This window comes from Ptychodera flava, chromosome 10, assembly GCF_041260155.1.
Source record: "Ptychodera flava strain L36383 chromosome 10, AS_Pfla_20210202, whole genome shotgun sequence".
Classification (NCBI taxonomy): domain Eukaryota; kingdom Metazoa; phylum Hemichordata; class Enteropneusta; family Ptychoderidae; genus Ptychodera; species Ptychodera flava.
The window spans coordinates 28,932,058-28,952,800 of record NC_091937.1 but is presented as its reverse complement, the minus strand read 5'-3'; the positions used below and the strand labels follow the sequence as shown (position 1 = coordinate 28,952,800).

At 39.2% G+C, this 20,743-nt stretch overlaps 2 protein-coding genes across 3 annotated transcripts in view; one reads left to right on the top strand and one right to left on the bottom strand.

Moving 5' to 3' along the window:
- LOC139142437 (S-adenosylmethionine decarboxylase proenzyme-like) overlaps nt 1–825 on the top strand; it is a 40,023-nt gene extending 39,198 nt beyond the window's left edge. For both annotated transcript variants that reach the window (XM_070712369.1, XM_070712370.1), the window contains one exon: nt 692–825. In XM_070712369.1, coding sequence (XP_070568470.1) covers nt 692–775 — 84 coding nt within the window. In that variant the 3' untranslated portion in view covers nt 776–825. The remainder of the gene's footprint in view (nt 1–691) is intronic.
- A 7,480-nt stretch (nt 826–8,305) lies between these two features.
- Nucleotides 8,306–20,743, bottom strand: part of LOC139142424 (PR domain zinc finger protein 13-like) — a 33,108-nt gene continuing 20,670 nt past the window's right edge. Inside the window, exon 3 of the mRNA XM_070712352.1 lies at nt 8,306–11,790. Within this exon, the coding sequence (XP_070568453.1) occupies nt 10,373–11,790 (1,418 nt within the window). The 3' untranslated portion in view covers nt 8,306–10,372. The remainder of the gene's footprint in view (nt 11,791–20,743) is intronic.

Genomic DNA, 20,743 nt, shown 5'->3' with positions numbered 1-20,743 from the left:
GTAACTGTGCATGTTTGTTTGCCCAGCTATATCCCGGACAGTTTTCTTTTGTAGATGAATAGATAGAGTAGATGTGTGAGTTTGAATTCCGTAGAAAAATTCCAGAATTTTCGGCCCACCGTGGATAAGCTCTGTTGGCGGACAGAGTTGTCACTGAGGCTATCTGAAGCCCAGTTGAGAGATTATTCAGTGTGTTGATTGAGCTTGTCAGTGTTGTGTGGCAGCGTGCATGTCAATGTTTGTTTGTGTTTTCGTTGAACTCCTGCTGTGTAGAGGGCAGACTGAAAAATGTATTGCTTGAGGGCGCTGGGAGTGTAGAGAGCGCCCTCAGGCGACGGATCTTTCAGTCTATGTAGAGGGGTACAGCAATTGAAATTGCAACATCTTAGCTGTTTGTAGGACCACCTTTTAGAATGTAGCCGAGATTTTCAGAATACTGAACTCTTGCTGGGTGTTGTAATGTGGGTTTCAGGTTTGAATCAAGTAGGAAAAACATCCTTTCCCATCAAATCAGGAAATAATCCTAGTGTAACAAACGATCCCAGACTTAATGCTGCTGAAGTGAAATATTTGGAGCACTCAGCACCAAGTCAAGAACTAGCTTCTTTATTGTTCAGGAATGGATGATCAGAGAGTATGCTCTGTACAAGTAGTTTCAAGATACAGCAAATTTTGTATTTTCCTTTTGCAGGGTGGCTACGTCACCATTCACGTGACACCGGAACCTGAATTCTCCTACGTCAGTTTTGAAAGTAACGTCTCCAGAGTAAGTTAACTTCTTTGACTGTGCAGTCACCGTTGCTGAACTTGAGGTGAAATTTTGGCAGTTTTTGTGGTCGAGATGTTTTGATGTTGTTGTATCAAATTATTTACAATCTTTGTTCACACGCACTGTTATTGGTCACAAGTTTGCATTAAAAAAACAAAGTTGATCAATATTCTGGTAAATTGTTTCATCAACTGACTGAAAGAGGTAATTGAAAGCAACTGTTCTAAACATGTAATTACACAATTTTGGAACTCTCTACAAGGGAGTTCTAGAAGTCATCAGTTCTTATTACAGTCTGCATAATCTATAGTTTAATACAGCTCTTGTGAAAAGATATTGAACAGTGTATACCTCTCCGGTATTGGACACATTAAGTACGGTGAGCATGGGCTGACACAAGAGAGCAAAGAAAGGAATAATGTATGATCACTTTTAGAGACACAAGATTTTTTTTAAGTATTTCATCTTTGTCATGTAAATGTTAATACTTTATGTGTATCTGTTTGTTGATTTTAGGAACTGATTTTATGTACTTTGTTTTCTTACGTAGAAAACTACACTGAATGGTTGAAAAAATCCTGGACATTTTCCGGCCAAACAAATTTGTAATGACTCTCTTGCCAACCAGGTTTGTTGTAGTTTTCTAACAACTTTGACGGATGATTTTAGTTTGTCTTGCCTGTAGGAATGAAAGGAGTTTTAATAGAATGTATCGGTATAACTTTCTAATAGCGTTGATCGCGATTTCGGGTTTGTTACTAAATATAGCTGCACGCGTGCGACTTTCAGACAAATATGCTGAAATTCGGACAAATTTTGTTGTTGTATGCGCGGCTGTTGTTGCAGCTTGTAGTCTAAGTCATCAATTCATACGAATAAGTGTGACGCTAAATTGCCACTCTAACACACGCAGGTTTTGTTTTATTTGTTTTTGCGGAAAATGCAGACAAATTTTTATTTATGCATATTAATGAGAGAGAACAGTGACGTCATTTGCGATCAGCGCTATTAGAACAAATAATAGAGGATGTATTTCTGCACCAGTGACTATCGTAGGATGTTGACATAATTCATTGAAATCTTTGTGTAAGGCTCTTCTTTGTGAAATTTTCTGGTACCCCTTATACAAATGTGTAAATAGTTCAAATCTAAACCTGTGTGCTTCTATGTTTAAGATGACTGTGGCTGTAATTATTTTTTAAAATGAAGAAATTTGTGACCCAGCTGGAGTTTTCTTTCAAATCTTGGCAAAATGGGAAACAATCATGTTTATCTTGTTATTTGCCAGCATCTTGGCCCAGCAGTAGGCACGCTAGAAGGAAAAACTGGCCACGTACTCCAATTGATACTTGCCTCTCATGGAAGGACTGTGTAAGACTTTGAAGAAGTCATGAACAGCGCCCTCTACGGAGACCAAAATAGTATTTATGACATGCTGGTTAAGGGGTGCCTACAATACTGAAAAATACAAAATATCCCGTCGAATGATTAAAATTTTGATAGAATGATGCCAAGACTAATTGATCTAGCATCTCGCCAACATGAACAGACTGTCTTTTTTTTAGTCCCGCCATGGATGAAACCTGAACTTCAAATCTTTGATTTTTCTTGAGGTTACAATTTATTCTCTTCTCTGCTGCCATCACCAGACTGCCCTGTGCGGCTCATCTTACGACACCTTCAAGCAGAGCACTTTCCCTGGCTACAAGATCCAGGATCGCCAGTACTCGCAGTTCAAGAACTACGACCTGACCTTCGGCCATTTCTGCAGGACTGGCTTGAGTTGACAGAGCCCCACATTGACTACAACCCACAAGACTCGCCATCTACTTACACCTGTCACAAACTGTCTCCATTTTGCCGTTGACTTCACCGTCTTTCTGTGGAAACTGACGAATGGATGGTGCACTGAAAACACAATCGATGGAATTAGGTGAAAACTGAATTGTCATTGTCGACGAAGCTGTATCTTAAAATCCCATTTGTTTATTTTCTTATTTATTAATTTAGCTTTAATAATTTGCCTTTTTATTGCTCAAAAACCACAAATAGTAGATTTGAGAGTGAACTCAACATTTTGAAAAAACTTTTCAGTATCTTGTTTAGTTTAATAGATGACTAGTTCACTGACGGCATATTGGAAGAAATGTTTGTCCTTTGTTGTGGCATTATTGCCATGTTTCTCCTTATAAATTGTACATAAGTTACTAATATTTTCATTATTATTGTTAAGCAATAAATCTGCATGCAGTCTATTAATCAGGGGATAGAGCAACTACACTGCCATGTTGTCTAATGATAATTGTGTATCAGTAATGCGACGAATCACCCTTGTGATTGTCAGCCAAGAAGTTTACTTGCCCTTTCTTAGCAAGCCACAGAACAGAACTTAGTCCCACAAGCACCATTAAAATAACATCACAGTTACTTAAGATAGATATACTTTTTCAAAATAATCATCAAAATTTTCAAATTATCTCCTTGTGCATTTGCGGTTCATTCAAAACTTTGAAAAGCCCAAACCTTGAGGTAACATTGATACACAGTGACTCTGTTTGTAATCGATAAATTGACACTAGTATGAAAGTTTACTAGGGCAGTGCAATTTTTCCCACTGAAATAACTCCAGATGTTTACACACACCAGGTATAAGGGCATTAGAGTTGTGTCTCTTCCACTAAGTATTCACGGGAAATCGGGATGATATTTAGCAGATTTTAAGGTGGTTGGAAAGGCTATTTTTGCACCAATTCTTTTCTCAGAGTTAATGTCAAGTTTCAAGTGTTAGAATCAAGATATTTTGTTCAAATTTTTAGGATAACTCCCTCAGTTAATATTTTCTCCAAAGAATATAAAAAAGTATATTTGCAGCCATGATTTTGAAATATGACACCAGTGAATATTAAAATTTAATTTTTCATATTTTTTATTACATATTTGAATTTAATAATAATTGGATAGTATTAATATTACCAAATTAGTTATAAATATGTTGACACTATTTATTGTAAGATTTGTAGGGCAGGATTTGTAAATAAAATTTGTTTTTATGATTTTACATGGGTTTATATATCAAAAAATTATTAAAAATTCTTTCAAATTTCAAAATGTGATTTTAAAAAAGTACTTCAAACACAGGAAAATTGTGCCATACAAATCTTATCTGTAACCTTGTTAATAGGCTGTAAAAATTCCATGTCCATATCTCATTTCAAAGTTGGATTAAATTGGTATACAATTATGTAGGAAAACTGTTATTCTGTCAAAAATGTTGCAAACAAGCCATATTTGCACCCCTCTTTTGAAGTCATAGAGCAGTTTTTTTGTTTAATCTCACTTTTGACACCTCTTTGACACTCAAAGAATTTAAAAATGCATTTACAATAGCAGTCACTCACTCTGAATGCCAGCACCACCTTGTCAAACTTTCCTGAAAAACAGCAAATAATGACTTTCCTTTTCAAACATTTTATTAAAAGCTAGGGGACCTCTACCATAGTTAATACATTAAGGACTCCCCAACTTCTTCTTATTTGGTCAGTTTTTCAGAAGTTTTAACAGGCTATAATTCTGCAATGCCTTTGTGCCCAAATGTCTAGTTTTTTTATTCCACAGAGAATGTTGACTACTTTTATATTTTAATAGTTTGTTGAAATTTATAACTGACGCTCTAACCTTTCCAACCACCTTAAAGACTTAGCTTTCCCTTTTCAGAAAGTAGGCATTATGACAGAGAAGGCATTATGACTAACAGACTATACTAAATGTTTTCAAATATCATTTATTTGTGAAATTGTAAAATTTTGAATTCAGATTGAAAATTATAACTGATGTCACTCCATACAGAATGTGACCTTTGCAAGTTTGAAATTAAAAGTGAAATATATTTTTGTTCAATCTTGATGAAATATTTAAAAAAATATTATTTATTAGGTGGGTAGTATTCCAGTCTTTATTAGGGCATTCCTGATCTGAAATAAGTGATATATTTATGACCAATTTAATTGTGCAAAAGCTTGAGTTCACTCACAGAATTTTTTCTTAGTCCTCTCAAAAATTTCACTGAAATACCCCTTCCCTCTCCGTTTGCTTGATAACCAGACACTTTAGGCAGCTTCTGTTGACGATGACAAATTGGTTTTCGCCGAAAATTTCTTCTGGTAGACTTACAAGGTTTCTCTATATGTTCAGCCAGGGAAAGATATGCCCTATCATTTTGGCCATGATGTGCCAAAGTTTAAGATCCCGTCACAGGGACTAAGTCACTTTTTCAGTGCCATTGTGCGCCGAGAAATGATGAAATGCTTTCGTAAAACCATCCTTTAACTTGTATGCCAGTTATGTCATGGTATGATATGATTACCAGGTTTTTGCTCCTGTTTCAAGGAGTGTCTGGCAATATTCCATGGCCTACAAATTTTGATTATGGAATAGCTGTTGCTTGAATCAGAAAAGTGTGGAATTATTTATGTATGATGCTTTGTTCCCATGGAAACAGTTCAGTGACAGATAAGATGAAGACAGGTTAAAGTTTTTTGCTTCTCAACTCTGAACGTGATACTTGGATAATTAATTATTATCCTGCTATTTACCAAAATAGATGTTAACATACTGTATGATCTAAACTAACTAACTAACTAACAAATTAACTAACTTCGTAGCTTTCATTTATCTATACAGTACAATGTGCAACTCTGTGACATTAACTTTAATCAGCATGTCTTAAAGATAGTTCAATGGCTAGAATGAATTTCACGTAGATGTTTATTATGTAAACATAGCAAAAGGGAAAGTGGCTCTATCTTTATTCCACGTCTTCATTTCATATGGCTAAAGAAATTGAAGAAAATTTTCATGCGGGCCTGTTCTGTTTTGCAAGACTTCCTACAGACCCTCATGTACATCAGAGCTCTTTAATCTTGGCACTATCCTTGGAGGAAGTGACTTTGAAAAATTAATATGGTTTGGTTTAGGGTCGGTGTCAATTAAGAATGAAGTATGTCCTCTAACATCAAACTGAATCCAGTCCCCAACCCAGTTGCAATAAGCACACATTCATTAAAGCGAGCCAGTTTGCAATAACGTTTTGAAATACAGTGAAACCTGTTGCTAGGGATGCCCTTCAGGAACAGAAAAAGTATCCTTATAAGAGAGGTGTCCTGCATAGACTGGTAAAATCTATTCAAATGGAACCTTTTGGCTTGATAAATCTGTCCATAATAAAGATGTCCTGATCAGAGAGGTGTCTACCAACCCTCTTCCTGCCAGACAGTATCACTTCCCCATCAGCCAAGTCAGTAAAAAGCGGTATTGAGCCAAAACATGATGTATTTTCACCCACTTGGCTTGGTCTGTTATAGCATCTTTAGTCCAAAAACTCAAGTTTACAGTATTTATGTTTTCAACAGCTTTTAAATGTACAGTATTATGTTAAAATACACCATATGGAATATGTTGTGTTTCATTAATTTTAACCATCTTGACCTGGTGGTGAAATATGGACTTGGCAGAAAAAGTGTTAAGGACACCTGCAGGAACAGGGAAAAGTGTCCTTATTAGAGAGGTGTCCTGTATAGACAGGTAAAATTCTATTCAAATGGTAACTTTTGGCTTGATAAATCTGTCCGTAATAAAGAGGTGTCCTGACTAGAGAGGTGTCTGCAAGGACAAGTTTCACTGTATGTAGAATACTGCCAATAATTTGTAGCTATATGGCCAAAACTTTATGAGGTATCTGAGAAATTTTTGATTTCTGTGAAAAAGACAAATATATAAAGGAAATAGGAACACGTATACTCCATACCCAGTCGTCCTGTATCTTCATCAGTAAATATTAACAGTGGCAATCAAGTCATACCTATGGTACATCAGCCTAATTTTGCATTGAACATATTTAACCCTTCCAGGCCTGATTTTCTGCTAACTTACCAGAGCCTCCTCTATATTATATAATTTAGGCCTGAGAGGCTTTAACTTTTGGAGAGAATTTGATTTAAATGTCTGCCCAATCGGCAATCTGTGTTCTTTGATCAGTTTAATTTCATGACTGCAGGCTTCCTTAAATTTGATATCAGTGACATGCATAAAAGTTGTTCCTTTAAATTTGATATCAGTGACATGCATAAAAGTTGTATCTTTCTACCTACCTACCTCTGTGACTTTCAAAAAATTCAGTGTAAGTAAAACTGTAATTTACTCCCTCCCCCCCCCCCCGTTTGTTGTTTGACACTCCCTCTCATTTGTTGTTGACACTGTAAGACTAAAAATGTGTACTTTTAAAAGAGGCTGAAAAAGGCTTTTGCTGTTTGTCACTCTAGCAATGGCAGACCCCACAAGTAATGTCTCTAATTGCATTCAAACAGCAATGAACTTGCTCTAGTTACTCGGCCTTGCTATGATCAAGTAGTGCTCTTATAACAATGAGCAATTTCACAATAATTTTCACCAAAGTTTTCAATCATATATTTTATGCATGTCTTTATTCTAGAAACTATTTTCTTTATCATCAGATCTGACATATTCCTCTCGTCAATACTTTTATTTTACAAACTTATTAACATTAATTAGATCTGGAATACTTTAATGTTGCCTAATAAAATCGCTCACTTTATCACCAGCACAACTGTTGTCTTTCAATGCTGTGAAGTTGCATCAGTTTGAAAAAAAAATGTAATCACAAATTTCTCTACATGTCTGCCTCGTGTGCCAGAAAAATCCTAGGTTTGAAATGGTAGCAGCCATGTTGTGACCGTAAAAAAAATACATGTACTTAATTTGAGATTAACTCGCATTTTGCTTTCACATACAGCCAATACATCACAATTATTTGACAGTTATGTTCTGATAAAGAATAATGGCAATTAGAAGTTTCACTGCTGTATAAGCACCTAAAGATGCTTTTGAAAACGTGCACATTTTGTGCTTTCATAAATTTCTACCTTCACTTTGGAATTGTAATACAAAGCATAGATCTCTGTGAGGCATCCAGGTTAGGCTATCGTTGATGTGAGAGTGCTGCCAATGCATTCTTTGGAATCTTTTTGAGAAACAAATTTGGTAAGATTTGAGAATGCTGTACCCATGCTAGGCAATTTATAAGTACAGATCAGGTCCATTGTTTTCAAAAAGAACAGAATTCCCTATAGAGGGTACCCCATTGTCTTCATCATTTACATTATATTGGGTCCTGTTAGCGGAAGCACAGATTGTACTTTAAATGTACTCTCATGAAAATTTCGTTGGAAAGACCTGAATTATTATAAACTAGTTCATCATTCTGGAGGCAGCCATTCCTGCTAGGGCGGCCGTTGGCTGCGCTCTTCGTGATAATTCGCGATAATTGTAATAATTGAAAGGTGGAGCGCGGAGCGTGAGCGCACACCTCTTTCATTGAACTGGAGCACGCCCTCAACGACAAATAATATAAAAAGTAGTACTCATACACACATCTTTTCACACGTTTCACAATGGCTGCGGATAGTAAAACGGAGGCCACATAAAGTACCAACGAATTCATGACCAAATTGTCTTTTTATAAAAAAAGTTTTAAAATTTTATTAACCATTTCCAAACATCATGACATACATAATAAAGTTAGAAAGTATGAACTTAAAACAGACCTTACTTCTCTATAACCACAAGTGTCTTTCGTCGAAATGTGACTACATTGAGAGTTTGATCCAGATACACCTGAAGTGATCCGAAATCGTCCTTTTGAAAAACACCCTTTGCCAAACATGAAAACCCTTGGAAATCTTCCTACTGTGTCAAACGAGAAAATGCTATCGTTATCCAACAAAGCGTCGTTATCTGTACAGAATGCTCAGAATTATATACATTAAAAAAAAACAATATGCGCTAAGATAAATAACGGCAAGTTGGTATATATATATATAGATCGCGGACACTCTCTTTTAAATCTTCATTAATGAAAAACTAAAAAGACGTTGATTCTTAATTTGTTAAAAATTTGTCAGTTTTCAAGCTTTTGTTAATAAATATTAAATAATTACTTCAGAATTTACAGTTGGTCATACTTTACAGAGTATCCAGTTATTATGTTAGCTACTTTTCAAACGTTAACGGAACATCGTTCAACAAACACACAAGGGTTAACTTACTCAAATGCCTATATAAATATGCTTCTTCGAATTTTGATAGGAACGTGTTAGTCGCAAGGGTTGGATTACGCCTACTGTTTGTAACAAGCGTAGCGTAGCTCTCTACTTGAATGGATAAAGTAAAAGTATCTTTTTGGTGTTTCGCTTGTGTTAAAATAAAAATATTTTATGAAACAATGGTGAGCTCAATAACAATGTGTACTAGCGCTGTACACCGTTAGCTGTGCTTACTGTATCTAATCGACCACTTTCTTCAGTATATATTTAAAAGGTAGTATGCACCTCGAAAGTGAAAGACTTAAACTTTTGCTCTAACTTTCCTCAAGGAATCTTTCAATCATTCTCTTTCAAAATCAAGAATAAAAATAGGGGGTCACCATGCAAATTTTGGTACTAGAGAAACAAATTACCCAAGATTTACCGATATTAGAAATTCAAAATGGCCGCCATCCCTGTGTTAACTCTATGGAGAAAAATAAAAATTTTCGAATTTCAAAAAACTAAGCCGGTGAAAAGTTTGCTTTCACCAAGAGCTTTAAAATGAACCCCCACATGTGGTATATCAGAAGAGAATTGTAAAAGTTTGAGAGTCCGAATGTCTGTCCCCGAGGTGCGTTTTACCTTAAGTGCCGGTCGAGGTACTTTGCTTCTCAAATAATATAAAATCATCAAAGAAATGTCCAAAGATGGCGACTCTTTTCATTTGACTTTCGTGCAATGAACAAAAGTTTTTTAATCGGTAACATTGCAAAGCGTAACATTACAAAGCGTCTCAATGAATACTGCATAATATGATCAACACTACTACAGTTATGTAATTTTGTGGTACACATTTTGCAGCTATGAAAGTTGTTTTAATGGGCACTTTTTAATTTGCTCAATTTTCTTGCATTTGTTTCATTTTAGTTCCCTATGAACAGATCGCAGGTGTTCCAGATTTTAGTCTCACGATGCACCGTTCCAAGCATGCGTGGTCTAAAGAGACAAGAAAATTTGATATTGTCATTGTGCTGTTCGGGAAAACAAGAACGTTCGCTTCTTCTCCTTAAAGTATTCCGCAATAAAAAGAAGTAGCCCCTTATTCAAAGCATCTCATACAAATATGTATTGCCGTTGTTGCTAAATGAATTCTAGTCTGCCATTGAACTAAAATTAAAAGTAAAAATAAAAACAAATTATGAAAAATGAAATAAAATTACAGTAGATGGAGCTTGAAGCTTTATCCTAATTTTCATTCTCTTATTATGGCGGACCGCTCGTCTGTCAACAATAAAAAACAAAGTAAACACCAGACAGTGCACAGGGGGCGTCATATGCGCACCAAGCAACTTGCTGTAGGCTGACTTTCAAAGACTGCGTAATGACAAGTAAGCAAAAAGAAAATGATATTAAAATATGACATATGACTCCATGACGCTGAAGTATTTGGAATATTACTGCGCGAAATACTCCTATATTAAACTTTACTCATATTTTAAACTTTTTAGTCCTGCTGTTCGTCTGATCCGCTACTTGAGTCATTGCTGAACGTACTTTCTCCGAGGTCGAGTTCTTCATCTTCTCTTTCGCTTTTCTTCGTTTCCTCGTCCTCTCTCTTCTTGGCCTCGTTAGGATGCCTGGACTTGATGTGGCGATCGAGATCGCGCCTGCGCACCAGTACCTTCCCGCAGTATTCACACCTGTACGGTGTGTCGCCTTCGGCGTGCAGGCGGATGTGTTTGTTGAGGTTGCTCGGGTCTCCGAACGGGCGGAGGCAGACTTTGCATTTCAGGGGTTTGTAGCCTGTGTGCGTGCGCAAGTGGATCTTGAGTCCGTATTTCCGGGAGTACAGCTTCCCGCAGTAGATGCACAAGTGCCCCTTCTTTTTACCGTTTGGCGACTGCTGCAGCGCTCTTTGGTGTTCGTTCATCTGTATCGGTTGAGTGTGCATCGCGATTTCCCGATCTATGTTCGGCATTTTAAACGGAGAGAACTCTTCCGAAGGCGCCACGAAGCTGATCGGTTCGGGATACTTCACGATGTTGGGGTACGGTATCTTGTATGGAAGATAGTGAGGACTGGAGGATAGAAATTCGCCGCTTGGCATCGGTAGGACAGAGTTGTACGTCCGGAGAGACTGCGAGTGCATTTCGTAAGTTTGTTGATGATAGAAAGGGTAGGATGGGTGGTAGTCACTGTAATGCGCATGCTCCAAACTTCTTTCCAGGCCTCCGGTGAATGACATGTTGCTATGGGCGTGAGGTGTCTGGCTGTACAACGGACAGCATGCTTTTTCGAAGGGTTTGTGGGGAGCATGGGTGAGCTGTCGCTCCTGGAGGTGATACGGGAGTAACGAGCCGACGCTGGAGTACGTGATGGATTTCTCAACCGGGAAAGCCGGAGTTGTGAAAAGCTTTTTCATCTCCCCGTTGCTATGGAGACTGCTTCTGATGTGATGCCCCGTCAAAGACGAACAGCTGGTAACGACAGGGGTTGTTATGGTAACCGGATGATGCTCGATTTTCCTAATAATGGCTCGGTCAGAGTCCGTTCTCGCGATCGCGTGATTGAGTTCTTTCGACAGACTTGACGAAGACTGGGCGTGTGGCCTGAACGCTGATCTAACACTGGGATTTATCAGAGAAGAGTTAAAATGTGACGTGATTTTGGGATTGCAAGGGCGTCGGTGCCCCAAAAGGTCCTCTTTCCTCCTGCCGTGACTGCCACTCGATGTGCCCATGGCGTTGCCGTTGGATCGACTGTGCGCCGCCGTGGTTAGCAGGGAGGAATCGTCCGCTCTGTGAGTTGTGTCGTGCGGGGAGGTGCTGTCACTCTTGGCGCACTTGAAGCGGATATGAGCCTTCAGCGTGTTCGGATAACGGAAGATTTTCCAGCAGTGTCTGCAGACGTAGCGATGGTCACCTGATGAAGGGAAAAGACAAAGAAGAAAGAAAGATTTATCACGGTTATACGTTATACCACCACGTACATAATATCTACAAGTTTGGTTGACCGTCAAGCCGGGCATGATCCAGATATGCAGCGAGCCAAAACTTCCAAGTATCTTGCCTCGCTGCCAGCGACTGCTATACGCAGTTTTGATCAGAAATGACGTGGTCATAACAACAACGGCTGATCAAGGCGTCACTATGAGATAATAAAGTAACGAACGAGTACGCACCATTAATGATCACGTCATAAATTATTCGATTCAGCAGTGTTTTAACCTGTTCACCCCCAATTCCGTGTATTGAGGTCCACAATCACCATTCATAACAATGGGTTGGATGAATCCATTGCGGTGAAAGGGTTAAAGATTAGGTGATCCTTACATGTATGAGCTGAGTCATAAGTTCATAAAGTTGAATTTCACTTTCCTATATTCAATATAGCGTACTCTACGACACGTCACATTAGCCATAATGAGGCCATAACGTTCAATTTGGTTGTTAAATACGCACCTGGAAAATTAAACTCACAATGTTAGCAATTTCCTTCAATTTCTCAAAATTTGAATTGACAAAGTGGATGATTTTCCCCGTGTTTGTTAGCTGTTAAATTTTCGACTTTCACAAAAAGCCAACGGGGTTGGGAAGGGATGTTGGTACCACTGACAAAACAAAAGTAAGAGAATAATGAAGTATGTATGGAACAAGGTCACCGTAAATTATTATGATATTATACTGTTGTTCATACATTCTGTGAAAGTTTACAAAAAGACTCAAATGCGCCTGTCGAAATTCACATTTGGTTTCACTCTTATCTAGAGGCACGCACGTTGAATAACTTCCATGTTCTGTCTCATGTTTTGCAGATTTCTTAACAACGCGCGCAACGGTGTTTAACATTCGTCCATTTCTACCGTACCTGTATTCAGTTCGAGAGCATGGCCTCGGTCGCAAACCAGCCAGGCTCAATCTGTGCGTCAATCTGACAGTATACGATCGGACTTGTTAATTACCAAATCCACTTAAACGTTTAATACCTCATTGTGTTTGAATTTCCACGATAATTTCATCAACGGGTTACCGATTACCAAAAGATCTCTCTTTTTTCCCCTTAAGGCGAAAAGAGCTCTTTAAGCACTCACACGATAGCGATTACGACTGTGTGAAGCTACCAGGTGTAGTGAGATAGAGGACCACTCGTTTTGTGGGAGCCCTCATTCTTTATAGAATTCTGGCCCAGAGGGTAGCACATCCGAGTCCAGTGCTTATGTGCACTTATTCGCCCAATCACTTTATACGTTTAGCTAGTGTAGTCATTACGCATGTAGGGACGATGACCAGGTATCGACACAGATGCTGGTTTCAGTTTCTGGAATTATACTGGAAATGCGGCTCGTCGTGGATTACGTCCAACCGACTTGTTTTACCGATGGGATTCAGCTAGTCCCAACAGTCACTCGGAGTTGAAGTCGACAGCGACGCACGATGGGAAAGTGACCATTTAACGAGACACGATGCGCCAGGCAAACATGCACGCACAAACTAACACTGACGTCCTCCACGAAATAAAAAAGAAAGACTTGTAAAGCAAACACATCACCAGCCGTTGACTCGCCCAATAAAGCTATAATGTAAAATGTTACCTTTGCACAAACAGATTGGTTATCTAAAGGGAATTGGCCCTGGTCCCGCATTGTGCCGCCACTTTTGTACCTTCAAAACACCATCAGGGCTATGAAAAAAAGGCTATTCTCTTGTCCGCGGAGGCAATTTTCCATTTGTAACAGCCGGCGAAGTGAAGCAACTGGTGCGGAAAATGAGACTCTCGAAGGATATTCAGGGATCGAAGACTTTATTAAGTTGGATTTCTGCAGCCCGAAGCCATTTGCCGTATGTGATGCAACACAGATAGTGCACCCGAAGATTCTTTTGTACAATGCCCCCCTCCCACCCGTATCAGGGAATCGTGTTGAGACAACTTTGCTTCAAGACTATGGAAGATTAACAACGTTAAATTTAGAGCACCGGACCGTTCTAGACTTGGATAGAGGAACAATAACACCCATGTCTGCTCGGTTTCAACTCTGATGATGTGATCAGACTATGGCCCTCGGGGTATCCAATAAACCACAGAGATTGACCCAACACAAAAGTAGCATTTTCTGCTTGGTACACGCATTGTAAGACACTTGAAACTTACCAGATTTATTCCCTCTAATTTCTTCCCTTTCCGCCAAAAACCTAAACTATAAACTGCAGCCGAAGGAAAACCACAGACCAAGCGATAACGATGATAATTTTCCTTGTCGCTTCCTTGTCGCCTTCCTTACTTTTCCTCTATCAATCTGTCGATATGTCTATTTTTGTCAGTCTGTCCTGCTTATCTGCTTGCTCCCAAACCGCTTCTGTAGATGTTCGTGTATCATACAAAACCAAGACTCTCTCTGTCTCTCTGACTCTCTCCTTTTCTGCATGTCTCTCTGTCTGTCTGTCTGTCTGCATGACTCTCATTCTCACTCTCAAATCAATATGCGCCTAGACTGTCTCTGCCACCCTCGTCACGATTTCTCTCTCTCTCTCTCTCTCTCTCTCCTCTCTCTCTCTCTCTCTCTCTCTCTCTCTCTCTCTCTCTCTCTCTCTCTCTCTCTCTCTCTCTCTCTCTCTCTCAAAAGAGTTTCCCCGAACAATTTTGGTATCCATCCATAGAAATCAGTTATGATCAAAGATTGCATTACGTTGTAAGCTATGGAGGGTTAAATTCAAGTGAAAAGATCTACCACTGTTTGTAATCAGTCAGTGAAGTGAAATTGAAATTTTTTATGTGATTGAAAACAAATGCCGCTCAGTCAGAGACCGTCGTCAATTTTAAAAAAACTGTGTTGAACAAAACCAGGCTGGGCTTTAATCATAAATTGACTGTTTTGTGAACTCTCTGTATACCTTTCAAAATTGTTGGTATTTCACGGATTACGTGTCTTATTTGCATAAATAGTCTATCTATCTATCTATCTATCTATCTATCTATCTATCTATCTATCTATCTATCTATCTATCTATCTATCTATTTCTGTCCATTGTCTATCTACCACATATAAATACATAGATACATAGATACACACTTACACAGATACATAGATACCTACCTACCTACCTACCTACGTACCTACCTACCTACCTACCTACCTACCTACCTACCTACCTACCTACCTACCTACCTACCTACCTACCTACCTACCTACCTACCTACCTACCTACCTACCTACCTACATACATACATACATACATACATACATACATACATACATACATACATACATACATACATACATACATACATACATACATACATACATACATACATACATACATACATACATACATACATACATACATACATACATACATACATACATACATACACGTGAACAAAACCTTGTACAAAATGTTAAATACGAGTGGTTTTTTACATATGCTCAGTATATTGATTTTAATTATAATTTTCTCATTTGCCATTCTAATCCATCACAGTAGCGCGAAATCAGCTTACAAAATTAAGGGAGCTAACAGAAGCAACGTCTTCGGATACTAAATAAGCCAGTTATCTGGAGCTTCTGTGTCTTGATTCACTTTATATGTTCGTCTAATTTTCCTTTAGAAATGTGCAACTTCTGCGCAGCGCAGTGTGTCTGATATTCACCATCATTTTAGAAAATCTCCCAAGTTTAGGAGAATGGAAAAGGTGTATTATACGCGCCAGGGCGTACGCTTAACGGCTAGAATTGAAATAAAATGAACACAAATAGCATTATGGGTAGCAAAATTGGTGAAAAATGCTCAGTAACTTGACAATGCCGTGGAGAAAACTTGCTGTGTCAATACCGGTCTCAAACCACAATCAAATGTATCAAGTGTTTCCCAAGACGATGGTGCAAGTCAGTGCATGAAACATAGGAATTCTACTCCAATGCGTTGTTTTGCAAGAAACGTTCAAGGGGAGTCTGTGGACACCTGTTTACCAACAAGAAAAGCCAAACCACCAGCCTTCCAATCTCAGATACACTTGAAATATTGGCAGAGAATGGCGAGATAGCAACGTTGAAAAGATCTTTTAACCTCAAGATGGAGTGATTTCATCCGAACCGCCACTTTATTACGCATCTAGCTTGATCTGTTAATTGTGGCGAGCGGATTTCAGATGCTTCCGTTGTCTTTCAAAAGTATTTACTTCGTAATGCCAATTTTTGCGTTATTGTTCCCCTTGGTTTCAAATGCGATTACCGCAATAAAGGCAATTGAGGACCGAATACCCTCACTTTCGAGTGGCGGTAATCGAACGAAATCCCGTGCCAGTGAAAAGTGGTCAGCCGGGCTCTCATCGGGTATAAACCGCCGCGGCCCATAATCTCCCGTTGTGGGATTGAGGTAGCGCAAATTGAATTTCTGTGTTCCCTTTTACGCAAACACGGTTTAATCATACTCGAATCAAAGTCATGACAAGGTAGGATCGTCCAACGCGAGATTGTTCGCTGATATTTACACATGAATGGCTAAGAGGATAATGACAGATTTTTTCGGGTTACACACAGCACAGCAGACGATTAAACCGCTGGATCGACACAGAGAAGCTGTATACCTTTTCATTTCACCAAAGTAATCAAAAAAGTTGGCGGGGATCGCTTCTGTTCCTCATACTCTTCACAAAATCGTCTTCTTCTAACAACCAATCGGAGGGAGAGGGCCCGCTGACAACAAACCGTGGCTTGATTTGAACGACACGGTGTTAAACATTGTGCTCTTTTAATGGATACTTTTTTGTATGTTTCAATCGTTTTTATCCAATCATTTATAGTCATTCACACGCCGCTGAAAGAAATGTACGTCATTGTCCGGTTCAAAGGGGAACCAGCTCTCTGTCTCGTTTCTAAAGAAACGGTTACGTCTCACTCCACTTGCGCGCAACCCGAAATTGTTTTGCAGCGCCATGTTATAGAAGAGGTAAAAAAACTCGAGTGAGGGAATTCCTTCTTAAAACCCATACACCGTCTGTCTTCTCCAAGGTTTATGGTCGATTTGGGAATTGCGTCCGTGGTTACGACACCGATTTTCGGGCAAAGTGGACCTACAGCAGACGCAAATCTCGTCGGCTAAGGAGGAAATACGACGCATGCACTGACGTAATCGGTTTTGTTCATATTCCAACCTCAACTTTTCCAAAACAAAGTAATTAATTAACGGGGAAAGAGAAGACACCATCAGCTGCTCGTGGCACCTGTCGATGACTAAACTCTTTTTTTTTCTGTTCTGAAGTCATTGTCTTACGATCTCGGCTTTCACATTTCGGCACGGTCGATGCCCGACAAAAATGCTCATCATTCTAATAACCCTAACGTACTACCCTTTTGAACCATTGTATAATAAGAAGAGAAGAAGTGAGCTGTGATAGAGGGTAGATAGTTGATGGGAGAAATATGAACGAAACAAACCCTAAACCCTCTCCTCCGTACCTCGAGGCATCAAACATTTGTGTTTTGGCAAACCTGCGTGTCTCCAAGTTCAAATGAAAGAAGTTGGGAACAAGGGGGTTATCTTAATCCTTTTTCAACCAATAGCGCATTTTTTCCCTTGTGGGAACTACAAAGTTTACATCTTTGCATGTTTTGTTGGGGAGAAAACAACAGGATTTTTTTCTGTTACTCACTGGTTTAGCATCGCTGGCTGAGTGCCTCATCCACCGTCCCAGTCTCTCCCCTTGTCTTCTCAAAGTCGAAATGGTTACTCGCTATGGGAGAGCATCGATTTTTAAGAGAACTAGTGAGAAACCCCCCATGAAATCGGGCCGGCTTTGTTTGCTGCCAAATTTTTTTCCCACTCTTCCGTGAAGCGTGCGCAAACTCAACTTCAGCATATTGACAATTTATGGTGAATAGATGGCGCACCGTGTCATCTTTTGATGAGAATGCCAGCGAGTCTCACTTCTCCATGTTCGTGGAAATTTTCCCACCGTTTCTTGTCAGCGGCCCAACCTAACGCGAAGTGTAAGGCGTTCGGCTGGCTAGATAGATGGCATGCAGTTACTATGCAACCAAACGCTGCCCGGATAGTGCTCTTTGTTCCAATCTCTGGGAAATCTACCTTTAATAAATATACACGGAGATTTGTGGACCATTCGCGGTGGTTCGGTCTCTCTACTACGACAAACTCGTCCCTAGGTAAACAATACCTTTTTTGCTCTCCGCCAATTATGAAGCCCGATTCCTCTACTTTGACAACCTCGATAACCACTCACACATGCGCCGAGAATTCCAAGTCTGGCGTGTAATGTTCCACTTGTGGGTTCCGAATTAATAAAGTATCAATTTCCTCAAGTGTGTTATTCATGCTATTTGGTTCGACCAAGCAACCACAATGCCCCTCCCCCACAAACCCCCCGTTCCATTCACCTCAGCACAACTTTACCCACGCCATGAAATGCCCAGCCATCCGAGAAAGGATATTTTCTGCCATTCCCACAGAGAAACGTCGCGCTCCCCGAGCGATGGATACACACTTCGACCATGTTTTGCATAACTCGTCAGCCGAACCTGTTCGATGAGGCACAGGGGAGACAGTACAAAACCACCGAAGCAGTGGACAACAATTGCGCATTTTTGCTTTTATACGCATGTCCCGTCGTTATACAATGGCTGTCACCGTGCTTTGCTCCTACACTCTTGTTTGTCATTTTTAATTATTAAAAATTCGAGCACCTTAGACTTTTGCTAGCCATTCTTATCATTGAACTTTAATCGTTGGATATATCGATCATTTCAAGTCTTGATTAAAAAAAATAAACAAGCAAGCTGGGCAGAAACCGTTTAATCTGGCCGGTAAATCCACATTTCTGAAATAAAAGAACCGTTCTACTTTTATGAAATACATGAATAACCAATGACGGTGATATCATCTTACCAATATGTTGACTTGACATTGCTGTTACGGGGACAGTGAGAAAACTACATGCTGGGCATGTTAGGAAAAAAAACCCATGCAAAACCGTTTTGAGTTAGGCTGTTTTTGCACAAGCATGTCACGTATTGGACTCGTACGACCCAACAGGTAAAATACACCACTGGAACACCCCATATTGATCGAAATGTAACGCTTATTCTCAAGTACATGAGCACTTTTCAGACAAATATAATACTTCGAGGGGAACGTTAAGCCTGCCGCTGACATTTTTACTTGTTTGACTTATTTGTTGTCTTAGATCAACTTGCATCACTTGGCCGAGAGTCTCACACGCACGCATTAAATTTGTACAAATCAACTGGCACGAGAACCCGTGAAGGAACGCCGATCTCCCATGGCACAAGAAACTAAAATTCGGGCTCAGCCTTTTCCAAGAAAAACAATTGATAAAAGGTACGAATTTTGATCAAACACCATAGCGAGAATGAGTAAAAAATGATGAAGACATACACGAAACCGATGTTCTGTGGTGTTTTCCCGATCCCATTAAGTGTTGGTATGTGAACGCCTCTAAGAAACAGTAATATCTTTTCTCCGGTATTTTCAATAGATTTGGGGCACTTAAATCGCAATGTGGTGACATTATCGTAGAATGCCAAGAATTTCTAAGAGCAGTATATACTTCATACTTCATTAGACCTTTTTTTCCCATGGAAGCCACTCCCGCGATTGTCCGAACATCGTTAACCTTTTGGGCGCCAAAGTCAGTATTTGTTACCTCTACAAAATATATCCCAGTCAAATTTTGTCAGATTTTAGCCAAAATGTTGATTGAAAACTTTAACTTATTAAATGTGATGTCCATTTGCTCTAAAATTATCGAAAAAATTACAGAAAAATTCAAAAAAATTGGTAAAATGTTGCACTAAAATTTTGGTGGGAAAATTACAGCACTTAAAAGGTTAAATATTTCGAAAGTTGACAACGTGAGCGTCTGCACCGCTGAAACGATTCGCTGTGTGGAACAAATTAAAAAAAAAATAACTACACTGAATTCACACATAGGACACGTCAGTGTACTATTGATTGCTATAACCGTAATCTGTAAATAACGGATTACATCAAGAATGATCTAAACGCGCTCTACAATTAAAGCTCATTAGAATTGTAAAGTTCAGATAATAAAAATAATATGGCAAGCTAATAAGACAATTGAAAAGTTACAGAGTTTATGACGGAGAGAGCCGCCCGAACGTGAGATTGCAAGGCATTATTATATAGCCAGTGTGGGAAATTCATAAATGAATTGTCTGCCAACGCAGTAAACTGTACTGTCCGACCGATAGCTTGGTGTAGATTGATGCGAATGCAATGGGAGAGAGGAATTGGCTACTGTTAACTGAGAACGCTATTTTTACTTTTCTTTCACTCCGTATCTGTTTCAACAGTTACTTAGTTAGATTGAATCACTGCTTACGTCACAACATTACGTTTCGTCAGAGCCAGAGTTTCTAGCATTTTTCCTAGTCACAGACAAAAACCAAAAGTATAGGTTTGTCAAAATCACGTTTCACTTGTACACCTTAATTTTGCCCCTCACCTTGCCTTTATCTATGTGTCTTGCAGTAACCTTCCTCAATATATTTCGGACGGCCCTTTCACCAAACATGCGCCAAAGGACTTTCAAGATTCTTCTTGCTTCACTTTGATCCCTGACAGTGATTTGTTCTCTAACGTCGGTAAACTGAATGAAATTTGAACACAAGGCCCGATTTCGCCGCAGTGTTAACGAAACTAGAAAGTGGGTGCCATTCTCTCGAGAAAACAAGCTTCGATAAAAACTCCAAAATCGCCCACTCAAGGGGGAAACTGCTTTAATCCTATTTAAAACGCATCAGTCGTCTATATATTGCTGGTGAATGATTCCAGTGACAAATCGATAGGGTTCATGAGACCTATTAATTAGCCATCAGAAAGAA